The sequence below is a fragment of the Calonectris borealis genome, chromosome 10 (genome assembly GCF_964195595.1).
Source record: "Calonectris borealis chromosome 10, bCalBor7.hap1.2, whole genome shotgun sequence".
Lineage (NCBI taxonomy): Eukaryota > Metazoa > Chordata > Aves > Procellariiformes > Procellariidae > Calonectris > Calonectris borealis.
In genome coordinates this window covers 20,506,601-20,527,146 of record NC_134321.1, presented here as the reverse complement: position 1 = coordinate 20,527,146, position 20,546 = coordinate 20,506,601, and the positions used below count along the sequence as shown (strand labels likewise).

At 34.7% G+C, this 20,546-nt stretch overlaps 2 protein-coding genes across 3 annotated transcripts in view; one reads left to right on the top strand and one right to left on the bottom strand.

The window, feature by feature from the left end:
• CENPP (centromere protein P) overlaps positions 1-20,546 on the top strand; it is a 151,745-nt gene that overhangs the window by 65,250 nt on the left and 65,949 nt on the right. The window lies entirely within an intron of this gene.
• Positions 1,791-19,500, bottom strand: ASPN (asporin). Its single transcript, XM_075159327.1, has 9 exons — positions 19,183-19,500; positions 15,568-15,611; positions 13,335-13,605; positions 11,320-11,432; positions 8,926-9,139; positions 8,445-8,555; positions 5,988-6,081; positions 4,279-4,417; positions 1,791-3,032 (listed from the first exon to the last, which is right to left on the bottom strand). The coding sequence occupies exons 3-9, from the start codon at positions 13,579-13,581 to the stop codon at positions 2,835-2,837; spliced, it is 1,116 nt and encodes a 371-aa protein (XP_075015428.1). The 5' UTR covers positions 13,582-13,605; positions 15,568-15,611; positions 19,183-19,500; the 3' UTR covers positions 1,791-2,834.

Sequence of the window (20,546 nt, the reverse complement as noted above, 5' to 3'; positions counted from 1 at the left end):
AGTAATTCATATAAATGTAATGATTTTTCTGTTACCGATTCTATTCTTTTTAATAGCATTGGACTTGCTCTTTGTTGTGCTTTCAGCTCAAGATTTGATTGAAGTCCACCTTTACCCCACTTACTCAAGGTGAAAACTGTTAACTTAGTGTTTTACAAAGTAGATAAAAGATTTGGAAATTTTCCTTCCATTTTTCATTCTTTAGGATTGAACTTCTTTTTGCTGTTGTGTTGCTACTTGACCATTCTTTTCCACTGGAAGTCCCTCATATCATCTTTGGCTCTTGATTACCCTCCGGTCATCTACAAATTTTCCTACCTCATCCTTTATTTGCCGTTCCTCTATCTTTTCGATAGTAAACTTTATAAGCAGTGAACCTTTTGTGGAACATTAAGGACTTCAGCTTTTTAGCTGTTACTAGATAAGAATGGGTATTTATTTCAAATCTTCACTTTCTTCTTGGACAGTTAGTTGTTATTGACAGTGCTTTGTCTCTCTGGTGTGGGGTTATGAGCTGTTTATGGTAGTATAAGGCAAGGTAGCCTATCATTAAGAGAAGTCTGTATTTCCCAGAGGGTATGAATGTGCACTTGGGCTGTTACCATGTAGTAGTAGGTGCTCCTGCTTCAGTATGAGTGTAAAGATTTTGTATTATGATGATTTACTCTAGGGTAAATGACTAGTCTGTGTGGTGTGTTACGCTTTATGTTACTACGCAGTTTCATTCTCAGTTACTTATTTCTGCCCTTGCTCTTTTCAACGTTCTTCCATGCTCCACATAAATCTTGTAGAGGTGGCTTAAAGAGTTGGCTATTTCCCTCTGTAGCCTTGTCAGATTTGTTACTATTGGATTTATTTGAAGTGCAACATATAGAGAGGCTCAGACTGTGTCTTTACTGGGAATGCAGACTTGCAGTAAAAGCTAGTATGCATTCCCTGTATGAACTGTACATCAACAGTTCTGTCTTTCTTATGAGTGTAGTAACTAATTCCCTAGTGGAAAAATCTACTGAAGTATTGCCTTTTTTTCTATATATACATCAGGTTTGTTTTCTAACACCGGTCTATGTTTGGAGATGATAGCTCTTCACGCATGATGACATAGCTATAGCTAAAGAAGTCCATGATATAAACTAGACCAACTGATGAAGAATATACTCATTAACTACTATTTTCAGTACTGATCCTGCTTTCCCCATGTTATCTTCTAGGAAATGCCCTCTTTAGAAACATCTTCAGAAGCTAGGAATAGAAAGATGCTTGGTGATCTGCAGATTTGTTTTGGGGTTTGGGTTTTGTTTAGTGTTTTGTTTTGTTTTTATTCTGCCTTGAAGTGTTTTACAGAACTTTTGTTTGCAAAAACTGTTCTTCAGTAAAAGCCTCTCCTGGCCTGCTTTCCCTCCTCTCCCCATGTGGTTTTGGGTCTCAACAGCATAGTGGTACTGACAAAATACTAAATACAAAGAGACCAAGCAGATGAAAAAAATCAGATGTTAGACTTGATGCTTATTGCTTAGTGTACTTAGGGAGGTGGTAGAGAAAGGCTGAGAGATTGGGAATCGCTTGATTTCTATGTAGTATTTTCTTCTGTGTCATTTCCCGCAGCTGCTTCAAATAAAGCATTGAAATTTTAACTTTATGAAGAACAGCAGTGATAAATGATCCACAAGGTATGTGAATTTGGAAAAAGGGAGAATAGAGAAAATATCTAGAAAAGAGTCAGAAAGGTGTTTGGTTATAATCTCTGAATGTTTGGACGTGACCTATCATGTAATCAACTACACAAATGCAAGTATTCTTTAAGTTTATTTAATTTATTTTGAATCCCAATAGCAAATATACACTAAATAGATATATAAAATATCCATTTTATACAGTACTGTCAGTATTGAGAATTCTGTTTGCTGACCTACATAAGAAGTCAGGGCAGCTGAGTTCCAGCTATCTGCTTGCATTCAGCAATTTTAAGGTACTTACATTAATGAGGGATTCTTAACCCGTGTGATGTCAAAATATAGAAGAGGAAAAAATTAAATGAAAAACATGATTACAATTGTTATAGATAAAAGAAAATGTTGTGCTGGCCTAAAGGGAGTTTAATAATCATTTCTATTAAGCTTGAAGCATATGATAAATCTTGAATCCTACTTTTTAATGTTCAGAGTGCATCAAATTATATTGATAGCATAACATTGAAGGACATTTCACTCTTAAAGTTGCAAGAAAAAATATCAAAGACTTTTAAAGGTTTTTTGTGTGTTAGTTCTTGATATGAAACCTGCCTTTATCTCACTTAATAGATTATAAAAATATGTTCTAGTTTAGAGACAAAAGACCTCACAATACCATACCTTTTTATTGCATCTTTGCTGATTATCAAAAATGGCACAAGAAGTTGTCCTTGAAGTCTGATAATTTTTTTTGCAACTTTTCTTGCAGTACTTTTTGGCAGAGGAAAAAGTCCTTACTGTGGAAAACGTCACTTCCACTTGATTTTTAGAATTTATTTGAAAGAAAGAATATGTCAAAACTATGTGATTTAAGTAAAGAATTTAACACCTATAATAGGAAACATCAAATACAGTTTCCAGTTCCACTTCCAAGAGTCCTTCCATAAGATATAAAGGCTTCTGTTTAAATTACTCAAATGTAGGTTGAATGTTGTCAAATAATACAATGGATCATAGTAACATATTGTTTCTAATTAATTATCTCTGAAATAGTAAATACTTTGTAAACTGGTTAGATAGTGTAAAATTGGCATTTTTCTGCAAATTTCAAGTATTGTAGAACTGATTTGGACAAGTTGCTTTTTGAAATGACCAACTTTGGTATCACTTGAGGAAATTTCCAAGTTGCACACTGTTTCTGGCTAAAATGCAACGGAAAGTTGAAGGCTGAACCTCCCAGTACTTTACAGGATTATTGAAGAGGCTTATGCCACTGTATAACGCTTTCTTCTTTCTTCTTCCTGTTGGACAGAAATCATTCACTCCCAGTTTTGCAATATGATTAGAATGAAGGAAGACTACCTGGAGCAATAAGAAACAGTAAAATATAACAGTTAGTATGTAAATGGGAAAAATATCTAAACATTCATTGGCATACAGATAACTGAGGTTGGCTATAAGATTAGCTGGATGCAGACCTTAATAGTAACAGGAATTAAAATTTGTGTTAAATCTTTAAAAACTGTCTCCCTCCTGCCACAGTCTCTCCCACAAAAAAAAGTTATATGATGTTTTATCAGTGTGTTGCCAGAATAACTCGACTCTCTTCTTATGGAACATTCTCCTAAAATGCAGTTTTATGTTCTCTTACAGTAAGAATTGTAATGATGCAGTATTGTATTCTCCCATAATGCAAATTTTCAGTGATTTTAATAAATTTTAAAAAATAGTCTCTAGAAAAGTTGATATTAGAAGAGATTTATTGGTACGGTTATAGGAACAGATAAGTCTAATGCTGATGTAGCTTAAATTAGTAAAAAAAAAAAGGGCTTGTGATAGTAGAGTTTAGAATTTGTTAAGTAAAATAATGTACATTGATAAAAGAATTCTTTTGTTTGTATATCTAGTTTTACATTACATTGTAAGTTGATGTTTGGGCTTTTTTTTTTTTAATATATATATATCTCTGTCTCAAAAGATTTTCCTTTAATTGGAAGTGAAATGAGAAGTGCAAAGAAATGAAATTCAGAGGTAAAAGCTTTTACCAAATAGCTTATCATGTGCTCTGTCATCTATGCATTTTTCATGTTTCCCCAAGCTTTGTTCTGCTCTGTATCCTACAGTATACGTCATCTTATAAGACATACTTGATTATAATTGCTATTCCAGAATTTAAAAAATATACGTTTTAAAAGCATTTTAATGCAGAATTTATCTAGTTCTAAATACAAATTTAAAAATCTTATCTCATAATTTCAGCCTCGTAAATAATTTTCTTTGGATTTAAGGCTTTTCAGCGTGGAAATGGAAAAATTTCCATTCTGGCTTGCAAATATGGAAATTATAATAAATCTGTAACAAACTTTCTGAAAACGTTTTCTGGGTGTAGCATGTTGTTTTCCTTTTTTTTCTAGGAAATGTTCCTGCTGTTTGATCTTGTTTATGTCTTTAAGTACATATATGATTTCAGGTTTTCCTAGTATGAGAGTCATGTCAAAATATATGTGACAGTTAATTATGCTTTTTAATTATGTCCTAATCAGTATGGCAGTTTGAAAGTCAAACAACTCATAACTACCAGAGCTTTCTATTAAGTTTAATATATGACCTGCAGATATTTCAGTTCGGGTAATCCAGGAGGAACTTTCTTGAGCTTATTTTTTTCAAGATGGATTTCACGTATACTTGGCATGTTGGCAAAACTTCCATTTTCCACATCTTTGATTTTATTATTCCCAAGGCCTAGCCTAGAAATAGTACAAGGAACATTTAAGTAAAGATTAATTGAGAGACACAACAGCATTGAAGAGCATACTTTTTCTTAAAGATTGAAATACACAGGAGTGAACATAGGGGAAAAAAAGAACTGGGGAAAGATGATGAAATCTTACCTCTGATAGGAAAAAAAACGACCATTGATCTAACAAATATTTTTTCTTCTTAATTTAATCTCCACTTAAAGGACAGCAGCTAGCCCGATGTAAGCAATTGTCCAGTTTTGCATGCAGTTTTTCTACTTTTAGTGGCAAGAGTTAAAATGATAAGCATCAACCAATCTGCTTGTAAAATAAATCATACCCTTTTATCAGGTAGTATAGCTACAAAGTATACTTGCAGTAGTAAAAAGTGGTGTTCTAATAAATAGCCAAAGAAGTGCAAGTCTTGTAAAGAAACAATTATATATATAGCTTAGTCAAATATTTCGTATTTTAAAAATAAGCAGGACTACCTTCTTTCCTACTTCCACGTTTTCCTTAATTTAGGCCTTAGTTAGATTTTTTGCTATAAGACTTCAGCCTGTGTTGCTAGGAAGATGGAGGCACAGGTCAGTTTGGAATTGCTCTTTCCATGCATCCTGCAATCCCCTTTTTCTCCTTTCTTTCTTGATTTATTCAGAAACTGAAGCTGGTACCTAAACGCAGTTCAGTAGTTCCTCTTTGATAGTAGTTTCTATTACCAAATCCAATTCCTCAGAAACATACATTTTTTTCTTTTTCTTAAACCCCATCGCATTTGGAAACGGTTATCAAGTTGTTTCCTTTACCAGCGACTGTATTTCTCTCAGGCTAGTTTTCAGGAGGTGAATTTATCTTCTCTTATGATTTACCAGTTTTTCCATGTGTTTATACAAACAAGGCTTAACATTTCCCTTTTCCTGCCATCCTTTTATATTTTTCTTTGGGGTGTGTACGGAGTGTCTCCTTCCAGTACATTTAGGCCTTCTCTGGAATTAAAAAGCTATTATGACTCTTAAATCCTATAAATTGAGTTGCAAGAAAGGCATTCTGTTCTTAAAACAAAACTAAGTTGGTGTTGCTGTATACCTCATTTTGGGGGGTAATTTGTGAGATGAGTGACCAAGGAGTTAAAATGCCTGGGCCTGATAGGGAACAGGCTAGAAAAATACTGAATGCTGTTGACAAATAATGTGGCCACAAAGGTTCATATATTCCGAGTATGAGAAATACATGCAATGCTTAATTGAGGCATATTACTACTAGCACATTAAGAGATATTATATAAAAGCCACGCTATATTACACAACACCCAGGTGCCATAAGGTAAGATGATTACGTTTTGTAATTAGATGCTGTTCTTAACATACACTTCTATTGTGAACTGTAGGTAAGACATGTAATAACAAGGCTAGTGTTTGGTTTGTTTTGTTTTAAGTTTGGTCTTATTTACAGCAGTTCTTTCTAAAACACTTAAAATTTTTAATTCTCTTTTTTCCCATTAACAAGAGAAGTATCAAATAAGAGATTCTGCCAGGTCTGACCTTTTATCAAATAAAAGCATTCTGCATGTGAATTTTACCTTTGAAGATCTTTATACCGGTTAAAATCTTCAAGTTCGATTGCTGTGATCTTATTGTCATCTAAATGAAGTTCTAGTAGACTGGAGGGCAAGTCTGATGAAAAACAAATGCACAGTATGAGAAAAATAAGACAACTAATTTTTGTTGGAATATTATTATGTTCCGAACAGCTTCTTTCCTTTGTGTTTAGGATTGGGTGAAGAATCTTGGGGGGGCGGATTCTCTGCATCAAAGAATTGGATATTAGATACAAGTATGTTACTTTAAAAAAAAAACAAAAACCATCAACATCATTTGGTTTAAAGTAGTAACTTTAAAAAAAAAATCAAGATGTGAAAGTGCATATACTAATGTTAAAATTTCAGAGTTCCAAAATTTGGCTAGCTTGCTTTATAACAGCTTTCATGTACTTTTGGTTAACCTGTCAAAGATGTAAATTGTATGTTATGTGCAATTATCTAACAGTTGGGAGTCAAAATGCTACTCCTGTGGAACCTGTGACAGTTTTTTGTAGATATGTTCCACGTGATTTAACAATCGCTATTATAGCTCCTAAGATGTGATCTGGGAGGAAAGCTTTCAGAATTCTTTAAGCAAAATGAGATATTCGGTATGCTCTTTCCCATGCCGGTATGCAGAATGTTTTCTCATGTGGTACCAAATTGTCCCAATTCAGAATTGTCAGTGAATGGACCTGGAGATGGAGAATCTTTTTTACAACATCCTTTTAGTGAGGGCAGACAAAGGTAGTTACAAGTTTGAATCTCTATTTGCTGATCCTACGTTCAGTGTTACTAGCATCTGTCTAGATGGCACCCTGACACCAAGCAAGACAAACCACAGATTTCTGTTACTAATATGGCTCCCATTGGCATTGCTATTTGTTGTAGCATTACAATACTGAAGAAAAGTGGTATGCTTTACAGTCTGTCTTTATGCCAGACAAAATGGTGTCTGTTTGTTGGGCTTTTTTCCAGTTTATGTTCCAGTTTACAATTCTGCTGGGTGCTGCTTGTGTCTGAGTTACAGTATTAAGAGGGAAGATTACCCATCTGTCCATTTTACATTTTAAAAGTTACATTTTTTTAATCGTTGTGTGTCGTTGTAACATTTGCAGATGGAAAGATCTACAAACTTAGTTTGCATTTGTGTAGAATGTGTTCACCATGAAATCCTGTTTGTTTATGATTTGTTTATGTATTTGACACCACATATTGGAACCTCATGCTGTGTTTCCTTATAGGAGATTTCTCAATAAGACAAAATCTGAATCATTTTATGTATGTTTTCTTGTGCTAAGGGACAGGAGATGGTATTATGATGATACTAGAAGAATGTATTTTTTTTTTTAAGTTGGGGAGCGTTACCATAGGCAGCCAGATAGTTTCTGATCTTCTGAACAATTGGGGTGAGCTGGTTTTGTTTGTTGTTGGAGTTTTTTAAGTGTTCTCTTCTACAGGGATGCTTTTGCATACATATCTGTCTACAAGAAGAGATTAAATGTAATAAGAAACAAGTTCTTTATCTGAATGATCCAGAAATAAATTTCTTAGGGGCCAACATTTAGTTTCCCTGTAAGTTAATGAATGATATAACATATGGTATTATCCTTTGTTTCCTCCCTTTTTCTCTTAGCTAGTAGTTTTGAGAAGTTGAAAATCATGAGGATTTGGTTAAATACTACGTTGACCTACAGAAAATGCAGGTAGTGTATTGTACTGAGTTCCTTTGTGCTACTTTTTTGTGTGTGGAGGTCAATGATTTGTAAAGTTAGTGTTTTAATTTATTGCTACCTCCAAATCACAAGTTAATTGTTTTATATGAAGGAGTGATTTAATTTTGTACTTTGTTATGTTGAATTTAATTAAAAAGTTAATATTAAATTTCACTTGGCAAAACCCCATCAAAAGGTGTATAAAATGCTGTATTGGGTTTTTCATTGAGGTGGTTATATTGCAGAGCATATTTGAGCTACAGAGTCGCTTGAAACATTCAAAATTAAAGTTAGAAATTTTGGGGGTTCATTTTAAATGCATAAAGGAAGTGGGAATTCTGTATCCCTTATGAACAGGATCAAGTATCAGGGGGCTTATCCTTTCTTTGTAAGGATTTTTGAGAGGCTGATGTGAAAGATGTGAAGTGACATCTTATTATCATTTTCTTCACATTGTTTCTCCTGAGAAGAATCTCTGGATGACTCCGATAGGAGTGGACTGCCTGACCGGGAGAAGGCAGGAGAAGGGGGCTGGAGAGCGAGCGTGTGTGCATGCACATGCACGCTTTTGAGATGTAGAATTGGGTATGAAGTACAAAAAAATAAGGTAGTAGGTGGTTTGATAGTAATGAACAGTACAAAACGGAGTTTATGAACATTTTAATAATCATATAGATGTTAAAGAATTTTATTTAGGAGTATGCTGGTATAGGTAAAATAGAAAAGGTAAAACAAAGCATACCTTTAGGAATTGAAGTTAATTTAGCTTCTGCGATTCTTATATGATAGATATTTACTCCTTCAAAAGCCCCTGGCTCTATTCCATCATTGTTAAGAGGATTTGCACTCATTTCTGTCCAAGGGGAAAAAAGAAGTATTTATGGCATAGGAATTTAGTCCATGTTAGACTAAGTTATAAACAGCTGATTTCATTTTATTTATGACTTCTGATGTTCTAAGCATTAATTAATGTTTAGCTTTGATTACCTATTCTGAGAGGTGGAAGTCACAGCTTTCAGTGAATAAAGGCTGACTAACTTGGCTTGCAAGGTTACCAGAAACTTGACCTATGTAGCAACTTCACATAGAAATTAAATTCTGAAAGATAGTTTCCACAGCATGGCTATGTCTTTAAGAGGAAATTGCACATTGGGAAAATGTTTGAATGAATATATGTTACATTTTTGGTAAAGGCATTTTCTCTTCTACTTAATTGGACTTACCTAAAACATGTAGAGACTTCATTCCTTTAAATACGTCCTTGTGGATTTTCTTAACCTTATTAGCATGAATTCTGAGCTCTGCTAAAGTTTTTGGTAGATTTGTTGGAATCTCAGTTAGCTGATTATGGGACAAATACAGTCGTCGTAGCTTCTTTGTTGGTTGAAAAGCTTTTGGATGGATCTTGGATATTTTATTGTTGTTCAAAGCCAGTGCCTATGAAATATGGGAAGAGCAATACAAAGAAAACTTCTCTATACAGGAATGTTATGACTATGAATTTTAAGTAATGAATTTGATATATAATTTAACAAATAATTTACTTTTCCATCATACCAAACTTTGGCACTTTGTATATACTTTGCGCATTTTACTTGATTGTGAAAAGCAAAAAAGAACCTGGAAGCTGCAGCATCAACTGGAAGGTAGAGAAAGACTAGTCAGAGCTGACAAGGTGTCAATGATAATGAGAAGAATTGGCAAAACAATATGTTTGTCTTCATATATTTTGTGGGATTGTATGGGGGTTATATTCTTTTTTTATTATTGCTGTTGTTGTTCCTTAATGCAGACAAATTCTCAAAATTCAGAATTTCATCTTTTATTTCAGCATAATGCTGCGAAGGAAAAGTCAGGTTTTTAATCTGAATTTCTTAAAAGTTAATGTCTGTATAGAACTGATATACACACATGAATTTATATCTTATTTGCCATAATTTTTCAACTCCTGTGAATTTAAGTCTCTCTCTTGACTGTACAGTACACTAGTCCTTTTTTTGGGACAGTTTGTCTTGATTACTATGTGTTATCAGAGAACTTGGAATGAGTTACTACAAAATAAGAGTTATTTGAAATTATTTTGCATGTCAAATCACATCTCTGCATTTCCATATCTAGACTATTCATTTTTGTTCCTTTTTTACTTCTTTGAGCTGTTGGTAAGTCATCTGCTCTCTGGAATTCGGGAAAAAAAAAAGTAAAGCAAAACAGAATTAATCTTTGTTTCCCAGAAAAAATGGGGATAGCTTAAGGAAATAAACAGGAAATGCTCCTTCCTAATCCAAGTTGCCATCTGTGCCTTTGCTAAGTAGATGAGCACTAAGACAAGTTGTACAAAGTAAACTTTGTACTTTGTACTTTGTGCTTTCAGTAAAAATTTTGTTAGGCCTTGCCACAAATTATCTGATGAGAAAAATCAAAACAGCTCAGAGTTTTCAGTTATCACATAATTAAGTGGTTACTCTAATATGTAATGTCGTGATTGCTGATGTATTCCAGTGACTTTCTCAGTCGCTGGAGGTTAGTTTCTATAAGATCTTTTGTGCTGAATATAAACGGCAGTTAGTGTGTTTACCCCTAACTTGCTGTTAAGACCATTTTGTACCCAGATACGAGACACTTAAGAGGAATTGGAAACACTTTGTTGCAAACAGTTGATTTATATGGTTCCTAATTTTTCTATCCTAACTTAACCCATAATAATTAACAAGCTCATTCATAAACACTTAGATCTGGTAAATTTTCAAGTTTGCTCACAAACCGAATATGCCTGAAAAGGATTTGCTTTACATTATTTTAATGTCTGTTTCATGTCTTTTTAATGTGGAATAGAATGTCATTAACTTGCTATAACTTGCTGAACAGATTTGTCATTTTTACAATGAAAATTTTAAAATTGTCAATATTCGTTGGTACTGGATCTAGAGTGACATATTATGGAAATAAGTATTCCAAAACAGATTTTATCTACCTTTCCAGGCCACTCTCTTATTTTCTTTCATTATTAAAAGGGATTATTGTGTACTGTAAATATCTACATTTATCAGTTGCCAGTGATACTTATTTTAAAGCCTGCCTGTATGTGCATACTTGAGCGTGTTAAAAAATAGTAGTAAAGCACCTGACTTTTTCAGTAATTCAGTGTTGGTCTGTTTTCTGTTCAGGTCAATTGGATTTGTAACATTAATTTCAGTGGTGTATGTGTTAATTTTACGCTGTGTGCTTTTGAAAATACCTTCAGAAAATATCGTTCTAATTCTCCCAGGAGATTAATTTCTTTCTGCTATTTTACAGCTAAGCAGATAAAAAAGGCGCACTTGTCTTGCAGCCTGTAAAATGTAGGGAGTGTTTCTGTGCATGCTAAGGACTGAATAAATCTTGAGGATCTTTTTGGCAAGGTACAAATGGTACATTTTCTGGGTGTTGTAGAAAGTAGCATAGTTCTTACAGCCCAAAGAAATTTGCTTCTTACTATGTGGGAGCAGTCAAATACACAGGTGTTAGACTGTATTTTTATCAATACTATTGGAGAAGAAAAATACCATTTGTATTTTAAAAGTATCAAAATATTTCAGATTGCTAAATAAGATTTCAAACTTGGAAAATAGCAAGCTTACATAAAGTGATGTGAGTCCTTGGAGATCGTTTTCCTTGACCTCCTTAATTTTGTTGTTTTGAAGGTCAATCATACGAGTATCTGGCGGAATGTTGCGAGGTATTGATGTCAAACCTATTTAAGTATGTGACATAAACAGAAACATTACGTGCCTGTATATAAGTCCAAAGAAATTAACTGCTAAACAGCAAACACAGTAAGTTTGTTGATGATTATGATGGGAAAGAAAATAGGAACAGCCATAAAGCAAAGGGTAGAAGGGAATTAATTGTTTAAGAATGTATGACAAAAATGTGTGATAGTTTCAGAGGGAGCTGCTTCTACCCCTGACCATGAAAAGCTTGAATGGGGTGCTCATTGCAGATTGTTTGCATCCGTGAAATAAGCAGCCTCAGAGCACAGGTTGTTCTACAGGGAAGCTGCTGAAGTCCCTGCAGAAGGCAGCCCGCGGAGGGTCTGGGGCTGTGGTTCTGCGTTGGGGAACAGGGCTGCTGCAGTGGCTTTAAGGGATTTCTGCACAGGGCTTGAACGCTCCTTCCTACCTCTACACTGCCCTATCCATTGTACTGGCACGGTTGCTTATATAGCTGTCCAGTTATCATCAGGGCTGAGAAATGTATTCTTGGTAAAAGTGGACAAAAGATGGTCTTCCAGCTGCCAGTACTTAATTACCAGTTGTATAAATTCCCCGATCCAGTTAACTGTTCGGTTACAGAAACACTTCCGTTCATGCCATCTGAGATCCTGAATCAGCAGAAGAGACTAGCAAGGGAAAGTAACTTTCTTTTCAGTGGAAATGCTGATGCATCAAATGCTAAATGCTGGTCCAGTTTATTAACAAGTATTCCATAATTAATAGGTTACCGTTATTTAAAGGTGAAGTCTATTAATAAGGTTTTTTTCTGTGTGTGAACTTAAGTAAAGGGGTTTGCAATCTGTAAACCAGATGCAATAACCACAGCTTATTGCTGTCAGCAAAAGTTTATTTTGATTCCTTAATAATGACACATTTTTTAAAAAACAGCAATTTATGTATGAATGTTTCTAAGACATGAGGAGTCCTAGGATTAAGTTCAGGATGGTGGCAGAGCTGTGATGAGAACGAATGTCATTGTCACTGTGCTAGTGGCAGGAGCATAGAGAGTCCTTTGATTACCTTGAATCGTGGGAAGACCTCAATAAACACTAATTCAAATTAGCATGATTAATAATGACTTCATATTTAGGGACTAGTGTGTATCTGCAACAGTGACAGTAGCAGATTTGGTTAAAATGTTACCAGTGATGCACACTTTAGTGGAAGTTAAGCTGAGCAAATAGTTTGTATCCCAAATAGTTTGTATCCCATTTATGTGCTCGCTTTAAACTTCCTTGTGGTTTATTTGAGGCCTCTTTTTCCTTTAGTTATGTTTTCTTGTCATTTGATCTGTTGCTTTGTAGTTGTGAATGAAGTAGTTCTCTCTCAAAAAAGACTATGGCTAAAGGAGACTAATAGCTTGTCTAACACAAACAGAAGATACAGAAAACTTTTGTGCTCCTCTCTTTGGATTAAACTTCATGGAAGTAAATGAAACAGGAGAAAGTGTAATCTAAAATGTAAATATAAGAATTTTTGCATTCTCTGATTGTTCTCTTGGATAAACTAACTATTTATTCAGTTAAAGAGTTTTACAGTTATTTGTTACATAGTCTAAATGCCTTCCCATTCTGTGTTGTTATCAATAGAAGTCATTGGTAATGGAAGGTGGCTATAGCAGTTTATTAATTTTCTAAACTGGTGCACATTAACTGGGAAAACATTTATGTTGTAAAAAGTGCTGGACACAAATTAGTTGCTGGACATGAATTAGATATGGTTTGCAAGCCGACGTGAAAAAATGTAAGTCCCTTTTGAAAATTACTGGTATAGGAATATGTGAATGTGTGCAATTTATGGAGCTGTAGAATTCATCTTTTAAAAGGCAAATCCTCCAAAGGAGAGTCCAGTGGAGAACAGACACGCAAATTCATTCTTACCTAGGTCAGAGCAATGGACAACTCTTACATAGCACTGGCATCCAAAGGGGCATACTGGGAACAGATCAAAAGGAATTAATGGTATAATTGGTTCAGTGGTTGGAAATAGAGAATTGTCGTCGTCGTCATCATCATCTTCTTCTTCCATGTCTTGGAGCATCATATTCTTTAGTGTAAAATATGAAGGACCAATGAGAGGTTTGGCAGAGCACAAAGCCAAGAAGAGAAGGAGCGTGTATTCTTTCATATCTTCTTAATCGGGATAGCGAATCTTGAAGAGGAAAATAAAGAAACAAAAAAACCCAAACACAAGAATCGGTGAATGTGAAACAGCAAATAAAGGTGTTGAACTATTTACTTCGCTCCATTCACTGCTACAGTCTGTGGTCCTGAAAAATGGTCTGTTAAGAATATTAAGATTTAATTAGTATATGAAGGGTGAAGAATTTTTAAAATCTTTTTAAAAATATAATATTTATATTATTATAAAATTATGTGTTATAATAAATACTATTAAAGTATTAATTCATCAGACGTTAATGCCATATCAAAGCGTTTTAGCTTAGTTTAAAAAATAGTATCATCATTTGCTTCAGGCTTTGAAGTGTAATTTTTGTAGCAAATTTTACCAGAACTTGGAATTGGATGTATTTTATTCCTTCTTAATGAAAATATATTTTTAATGGGATACATGGGCTTATGTGTGTTGCTTGTATCTAGAAAATTGGGAAATACTTGATTAGCAAAACATAAAATGCACTCATCAGGATACTCCCTAAACACTTGTTATTCTACTCCCTAAATACTTCTAATTAAACACTTCTTATTCTAATCTGGAAAAATAGTTAGAGTTTTCAGTCCTGACAACAGTTTTTCCCAAATTCCAGTCATAGGTATATTACTGCTATTGACAGTAGTTCACCTCTGTATTTTAATGCAAGCACATTTGTATATGACTTTTATTTGATGAGGGCTCTTTTCTTTTGACAAGGGCTTGCAGGTTATGGATCTGTGTCATTTGAAATCAATAACTGAAATTACATCCAGAAGATAGCTGGAAACCAGTACTTCTGTGTGCATATTTTTTCAATAAACATTTTTTTTCAACCTAGCTTTGTTGTCCTAGGGCCTGTACATGATAGCTAGGCAGCCAGCTGAAATGAGCTCAAAATGTGCCGTACTTGAATTTAATGCCATAAAACCCATCAGCTTTCTAGATTACCTGTAACTTGAAAGTATCTTTTTTGTGTTATCAAAGGTCCTTCAGTCTGAAAGACAGAAAGATGTTGGATCAGTCAGGGTACCTTCAAAGCAGAAAACCCCATATCGGATAGCTACAATTATTGTTTTCTGATCTTATTGGGAAGAATACACAAGTTACGAAGGACTTAAAAAGTAGATTTGTCTTTAGAAAAATATGGCAGATTCTGTCTCATTACAGCTGTTAATTCAATTTCATTCAGCTTCTCTGAGTTCTAATTTTACTAGATTTTTTTAGCCACACCTGACTGGGAAAACCAGGACTCCAGTCCTCCAGTGTATTGTGTTACCTGAGTAATGATGATCCATAGGTCAAAACCCTTAGATATTTTCTACATACTCTGGTTTTATTCTAAAGATGAATTTATTGACCAAAATACTCCTATAAAACTAGGCACAAGGGAAAACAGAGATAGTAAGAATTGCCACAGGATGTTTTGCAACTCTGTGAGAAAAGACTGTAAGGTCAGCCCTCAGCTCTATATTGTTCCCCTCCGAAGCCCAATTCCAGAAGTCATTTGGATCATGCAGTACGCTATGCAAACCAAAAGGGGCTGTTGTAAATTTTATTATGCATATCCTGTTTATCAAAATGTTTCTATTTAGGCTGTCATAGACCTCTTTAGGGAAATACTAAACAGATGTCAATTCTTGTTTGATCACTTAATTAAATGCTTGCCAATCTGTTTATAGCTGAAAAATGTCTTTATGTAGGCATTTTGTCATTGGTCCTCAATCACAGGAAAAGGAATGCACTGGTTTGTACAAGAGTGTTGACTTGGCGTATTCAAAATTCTGAGTTTTTGTTTGTATTGCTTTTTTCTATACAAGGTCATTTTGATGTTTCTTGTATATGGTTCTTAACAGCATTAAAATGCTGTGCATTGCATATGTTGCTGCTACTGTAACTGTATATATTTCAGGGTGTATAAAAAGAAAAAAGCTAACAGTATTTAGATCACATAAAACTCACCCTTTCAAAAAGAATGCAGTGACTCCTTGCCCCCAAATATGTACCTGAAAACAGAAGCACAATATACTTTGTATCTTGCAGGTACGCAGCATATAACTCTAAGTTTATTTTTTGTAATCTTCCAGTTGCATGCTCATTTGAGTAGTGTTTAACAATCTCTTAAAAGAATCTTCACATATATTTTCCCATATATTTTCCTTTGTGTTCAGAAGAATGTTCTCTTTCAATGCTCCTAGAAAGAATTCTATTGTTGTACTTGAAATCCTATATGATGTGTTTTCTTGAAAGAATCTTTGAATACGAACAGCGCTGGGAACAAGATGTGGAATCCACATTTGTTTATTTGGAGAGAATTGCAGTCATGTCTGGCTGTACACCTTTGGAACACTTGGCCCTATCAATCTTGTATTTCAGCTTCAGCTAAACAGTCAAAATGTTCAATACTTTAGTCATACCATTAATTAGGAGATGAGGAGATTGAAAGCTTTCAGACATCCAAGTTCTCCTTATTCTTGGGACAAATGCGTTAATGGCTGGGTTTTCACAGGGGGGTACTCAGGCTGGTCGTCTTCCTCTGTCTGCTTAGGTATTAAGGAACAAAACGCTCTGTGCTTTATCCAGTGTTGTCGTACAATTTATGCATGTAGGATATCATGCGTCATAGCATGTATCATGTCTTGGGACATCTAGTATCTAAGTCCCTGCTGACTTCTATTTGTAATAGGCACTGGATGTATAGTTTTTCTGTACCTAAAAGATAATCTTTCGTGTACGTTCCTGAAATGCTTTTCCGGATCCAGTGCTAGGAAGTTGTCTTACGAAACAATTTAAAAATGTTTCCGCACTTGCACCTGTAGCAAATGGATTGCATCTTTCCTTTCAGATATTCAAAAACCTAATTATGATTTCAAACTATGAAAAGGTTGAGGCTGTGATTGGAGTAGTGGCCAAGTTGAACTCTCGAAAAACCTGCATTGTTCACAAACAGTTCTAGAAAAGTAATGTTGAAATATGTCATTGATGAAATATATTAGTCCTGTGAGTTACATATCTTGAAAACAAGTCACTTTACAGAAGGAAGCCTGACTTGTGATGGTGTTTTGGGTTTTGGTGGTTTGTTTGTTTGTTTGTTTGTTTAAAGAAAATGCCTTTGCTTCATCCTTCCATGTTGCCGTTAGGAAATCCTCATTGCTAATTGGCTTTGTAGTTAGGGATGGTAATCAAGTTTGACTCCAAGTTTGCGTTGGCCAAAGAACTGCCAAAGAATGGATTCTAAAGAACTGGATATTATGGAGGTTTAAAATTTTTTTTTCCTGGCTGAGGTTTTGAGTTTCCCAGTAAATAGATGTTGATATGTCTCCGTAGAAATGCTCTGACTCTGCAGCTCATCTCAAAGAACTTGTACAAACTTTCTGCATGCTTAAACTTCAAGAGTAAGAGAATTAAAAGAAAATGAAAGCCTAAAATCCAAGATCCTATTGATCTTTCTGGAAATATTTTAACTATTTTATCATGAGAATTTTATGAAATAATTAACTGGTTTCAGAAAATACAGTTCATGAATACAGCAGTACTAATGGCTCACTGCTGCCACTTGAGGCTGGTTCTGCTCCCAGGTACACATTTCAGTTCTGTCATACCAGCTCTTCCGCTCAGGCTGTTCGCTGAGCTGATTGAACTCACTAAACCAGCATAAAGCTAATGTGAGCGAGAAAAAAACCCCAACACATTCTTTCCGGGTGAACAAACTGAATCAGTCTGAGTCTCAGAGCCAGCACAAAGGAATGGGTGGAATAGCCAGGTTTAGGGGGGGGCGGGACATTAAATGGAAAGAGAGGGAAGGAGAAGAGGTGGGACAGCCATTCTTGACATATGTGAGTTGTTAGACAGGCTCGGGTGTTCTCTTGAATAGTACCCTGAACAGATGATTGCTGCTTGGCCATTCTCATTTTTACAGACTGGAACATTGAAGATGAGTTTGAGAAAGTGTGTAGCGAATTCAAGGAGGGCTCACGAACTTCTTTATTACACATTCTTTAGAGCAAGCCTACTTTTCCTTCAGTACAAAAAGCTTCTGAATAGCACCTTTTCACTGGAACACTAGCCACCCCAAAGTGAGGTGACTGAATGTGGGGAGTACACTTTACACGTAGAGATGCTATAAGGCTGACTTTCTTTCCTGAAGTATGTAACAATCCTAAAATCACTGTACTAATTGTTTGGGACATACTTATCCTCACTAATATGGTGATCTTTAGCAAAACTCATATGGCCAAACAACATGTGGAAGATATGAACTTTTAATGCTATTAGTTTAGGATAATACTTATCATTTATAACTAGTTAAATGCAGGTGATGTCACAGTATGTTAATATGATTAAAAACTTTTAGAGATTGTGTGGGAAATTCCCATGTAAGTTTGCAATAGTTCTGTGACATGAAAATTCTAAATATGAATTATGGGAAGAAAAACACTTTCTGTGAGGATAAAAGTTATGTTGTTAGTATGGGATGTGTGCATTAAAAAAAAAGAAAACTCAAACAAAAACAAAAGAGTAAGTCTGGATTCCTTGGCAGTTGCATGCCAGTCCTGCAGCATGTGGTCTTTGTTGTCCTAGCAATTATGACAGTGAAGGAGTTAATAGGTAAAGTTTTAAGACTTAAAAAGATTCTAAATTATATTTAGGAATCACTTCTGTTACCGGTGTATGGAGGCAAATTTCCTATGGCATTGTTTCTGAAAAGGAAATGTTTAAATGACACAGTGGTGGTCTTTACAGAGGCAAAGAGAAATCCCTGTGTTCATTAATAACACAAATCATTGCACCGTGCACAGATTTTGTCCAAAGAAAGGCAAGACCATAGCTGTTTTGAAAGCTGTATTTAAAAATAGTTCTGGTTCTATTAGTCATTGTCCCATTCCAGAAATAAAAGGAGTTTATGTTTAACTCTTTGTCTACTCTACGGATTTACTTAAATTGCTTAAGAAAAACAGGAGGAAACTTTTTGGTCAGTCAGATTACTGAAGAAATTATTCTGCCTTCAGAAATAGTCCAATATTGAAGTTATGTAGGATAATAATGAATAGTATGTTTACAAAATAAGTTATGTTTAGAGACATACGGAAAACGCTGCTTTACTCTTACTGAATATGATCTGTGAGCATTTTTAGGTTGTACTCGTCTGCAGTTCACTCTTTCACGTGTCGTTTTTAATTACTTTGCCAATATCTACTTTAAAAAACCCCCAACTTGAATACCAAATTACAAAAAGTTAACACTGAGTTGTAACTATAAGAGCTGCTGTAATTGTAGGATAGATTTTCATAGATTGTAATAACTGAGGAAAAAAAATTATTGTCAGTTGTTAAGTCTTTCTGACAAGTCTTTCTTTAATAGTTAAATAATTCACTGTAGCTTTTTTTTGCTTTGCAGCTCAGATGTAGTAAATACAGAATTATTTCAGCTGCAAAGTAGATTTGCAAATGTTCCATAAAAAGTGGTACTTCTAACTCTAAATTACCTGACATTATTAATCTGCACATAGTGACTGACAACCTGTTGCTTAATTCTTTATTGCTATTTAAATAGAATAGGTATTCAAACTGGACATACCTTGCAAGTTTGGTATTTCTTCCGGAAGCACTGTGATAATCCACCTGAGATCTTTATGTCCAGTTATTTCATATTTAAAAAAAAGAGAAAAAGGAAGTTAGGCTGAGTCCTGTGAGATGGAAAGTAAATATAAAGAAAAGTTCCACTTCCAAACTTCTTGATCCTCCTGGCACCGTGGGTGATACCAGAGTAAAGTGCTGCTTCAGATTAGCCCATCTTAGTACTGAAGAATGATATTAAGACGACTTGTTACCACTCATATGTTTTTCATCACTGCCTGTATTACAGCCAAGACTTCTGGCTTAACTCTAGACGTCTAGTGGAAGACTTTGTAAAACCTGTAGTTTAATAATAGTTGACATCAGGCCATTGGAAGTACAGTGAGGTCCATTTCGGGTCATTCCTGCTACGGAATCACACTTCTTATTTAGGATTTCATTAGCTGTTATTCTTTAAAAAGTGTGACTTGAATGAAAGTATAAAACCTTAGCCAGTGGCAGAGTAAACCAGTAGCCTATAGTGATCAGCATGTTGCCAAACCTTTCTAAGGTTACAAAATTAGGACTTTGTTGTGTAGTTATGTATAAATACTACTTCTTGCTTTCAGTAGACAACTAACTAGCTGGGGAAGATGGTTCAAGAATGTAAAATGTAGATCAGATTTTATTAGTCAATATAGTTAATTTATTTCTCTTGTGTATGAGAAAGTAAGCATATCTTTTATTTAAAATAGAGACAATATTTGCAATATTCTGTGATAAGGATTGAAGTTGTGAGCTTAAAACAAAGTCTTCGGGAATTTGCACTGAGTTATATTGTTGTACTGACATGCACATCACAATATTTGGAAACTGGGTTATTCTTTGTTTACCTTGAGTAGGCTGCCTGTTTATGTATACTTCAGAAATGTATGACAAATTGAGTTTACCTAAAGCAAAAGTTTCAATGTAACAGTTTGTGTCTTTAAATTTACAATAATTTTTATCTATCCAATTCCATGCCCATCTGACTTCATCTGTTTCTTTAATTAGTTCCTTTCTCTGTTAAGAGTCTGGTCTTACTGCAGAAAAACAGCCTGGGAATTTTATTTATTTTTTTTAATATACAATGTGGTGCTGTTTGAAAACAGTTTAAGTTGCATATTAGTTATCTTGTCTACTGTTACTTTCTTAAGAAAGAAAAAGATACTATGCCAAAAATTAAAACTTTGGTGTTATCATATCAAACAAGATAAGACTGGTGTTACCTGCTGCATTGTTTTTGCATGTGTTCCAGTTCCAGTAGCATAGGTGAACGGTGAAAAAGATTCTCCCTATCACTTTTCCCAAGGAATAAAATTACAGTTTCAAAAGCAATCACATTCC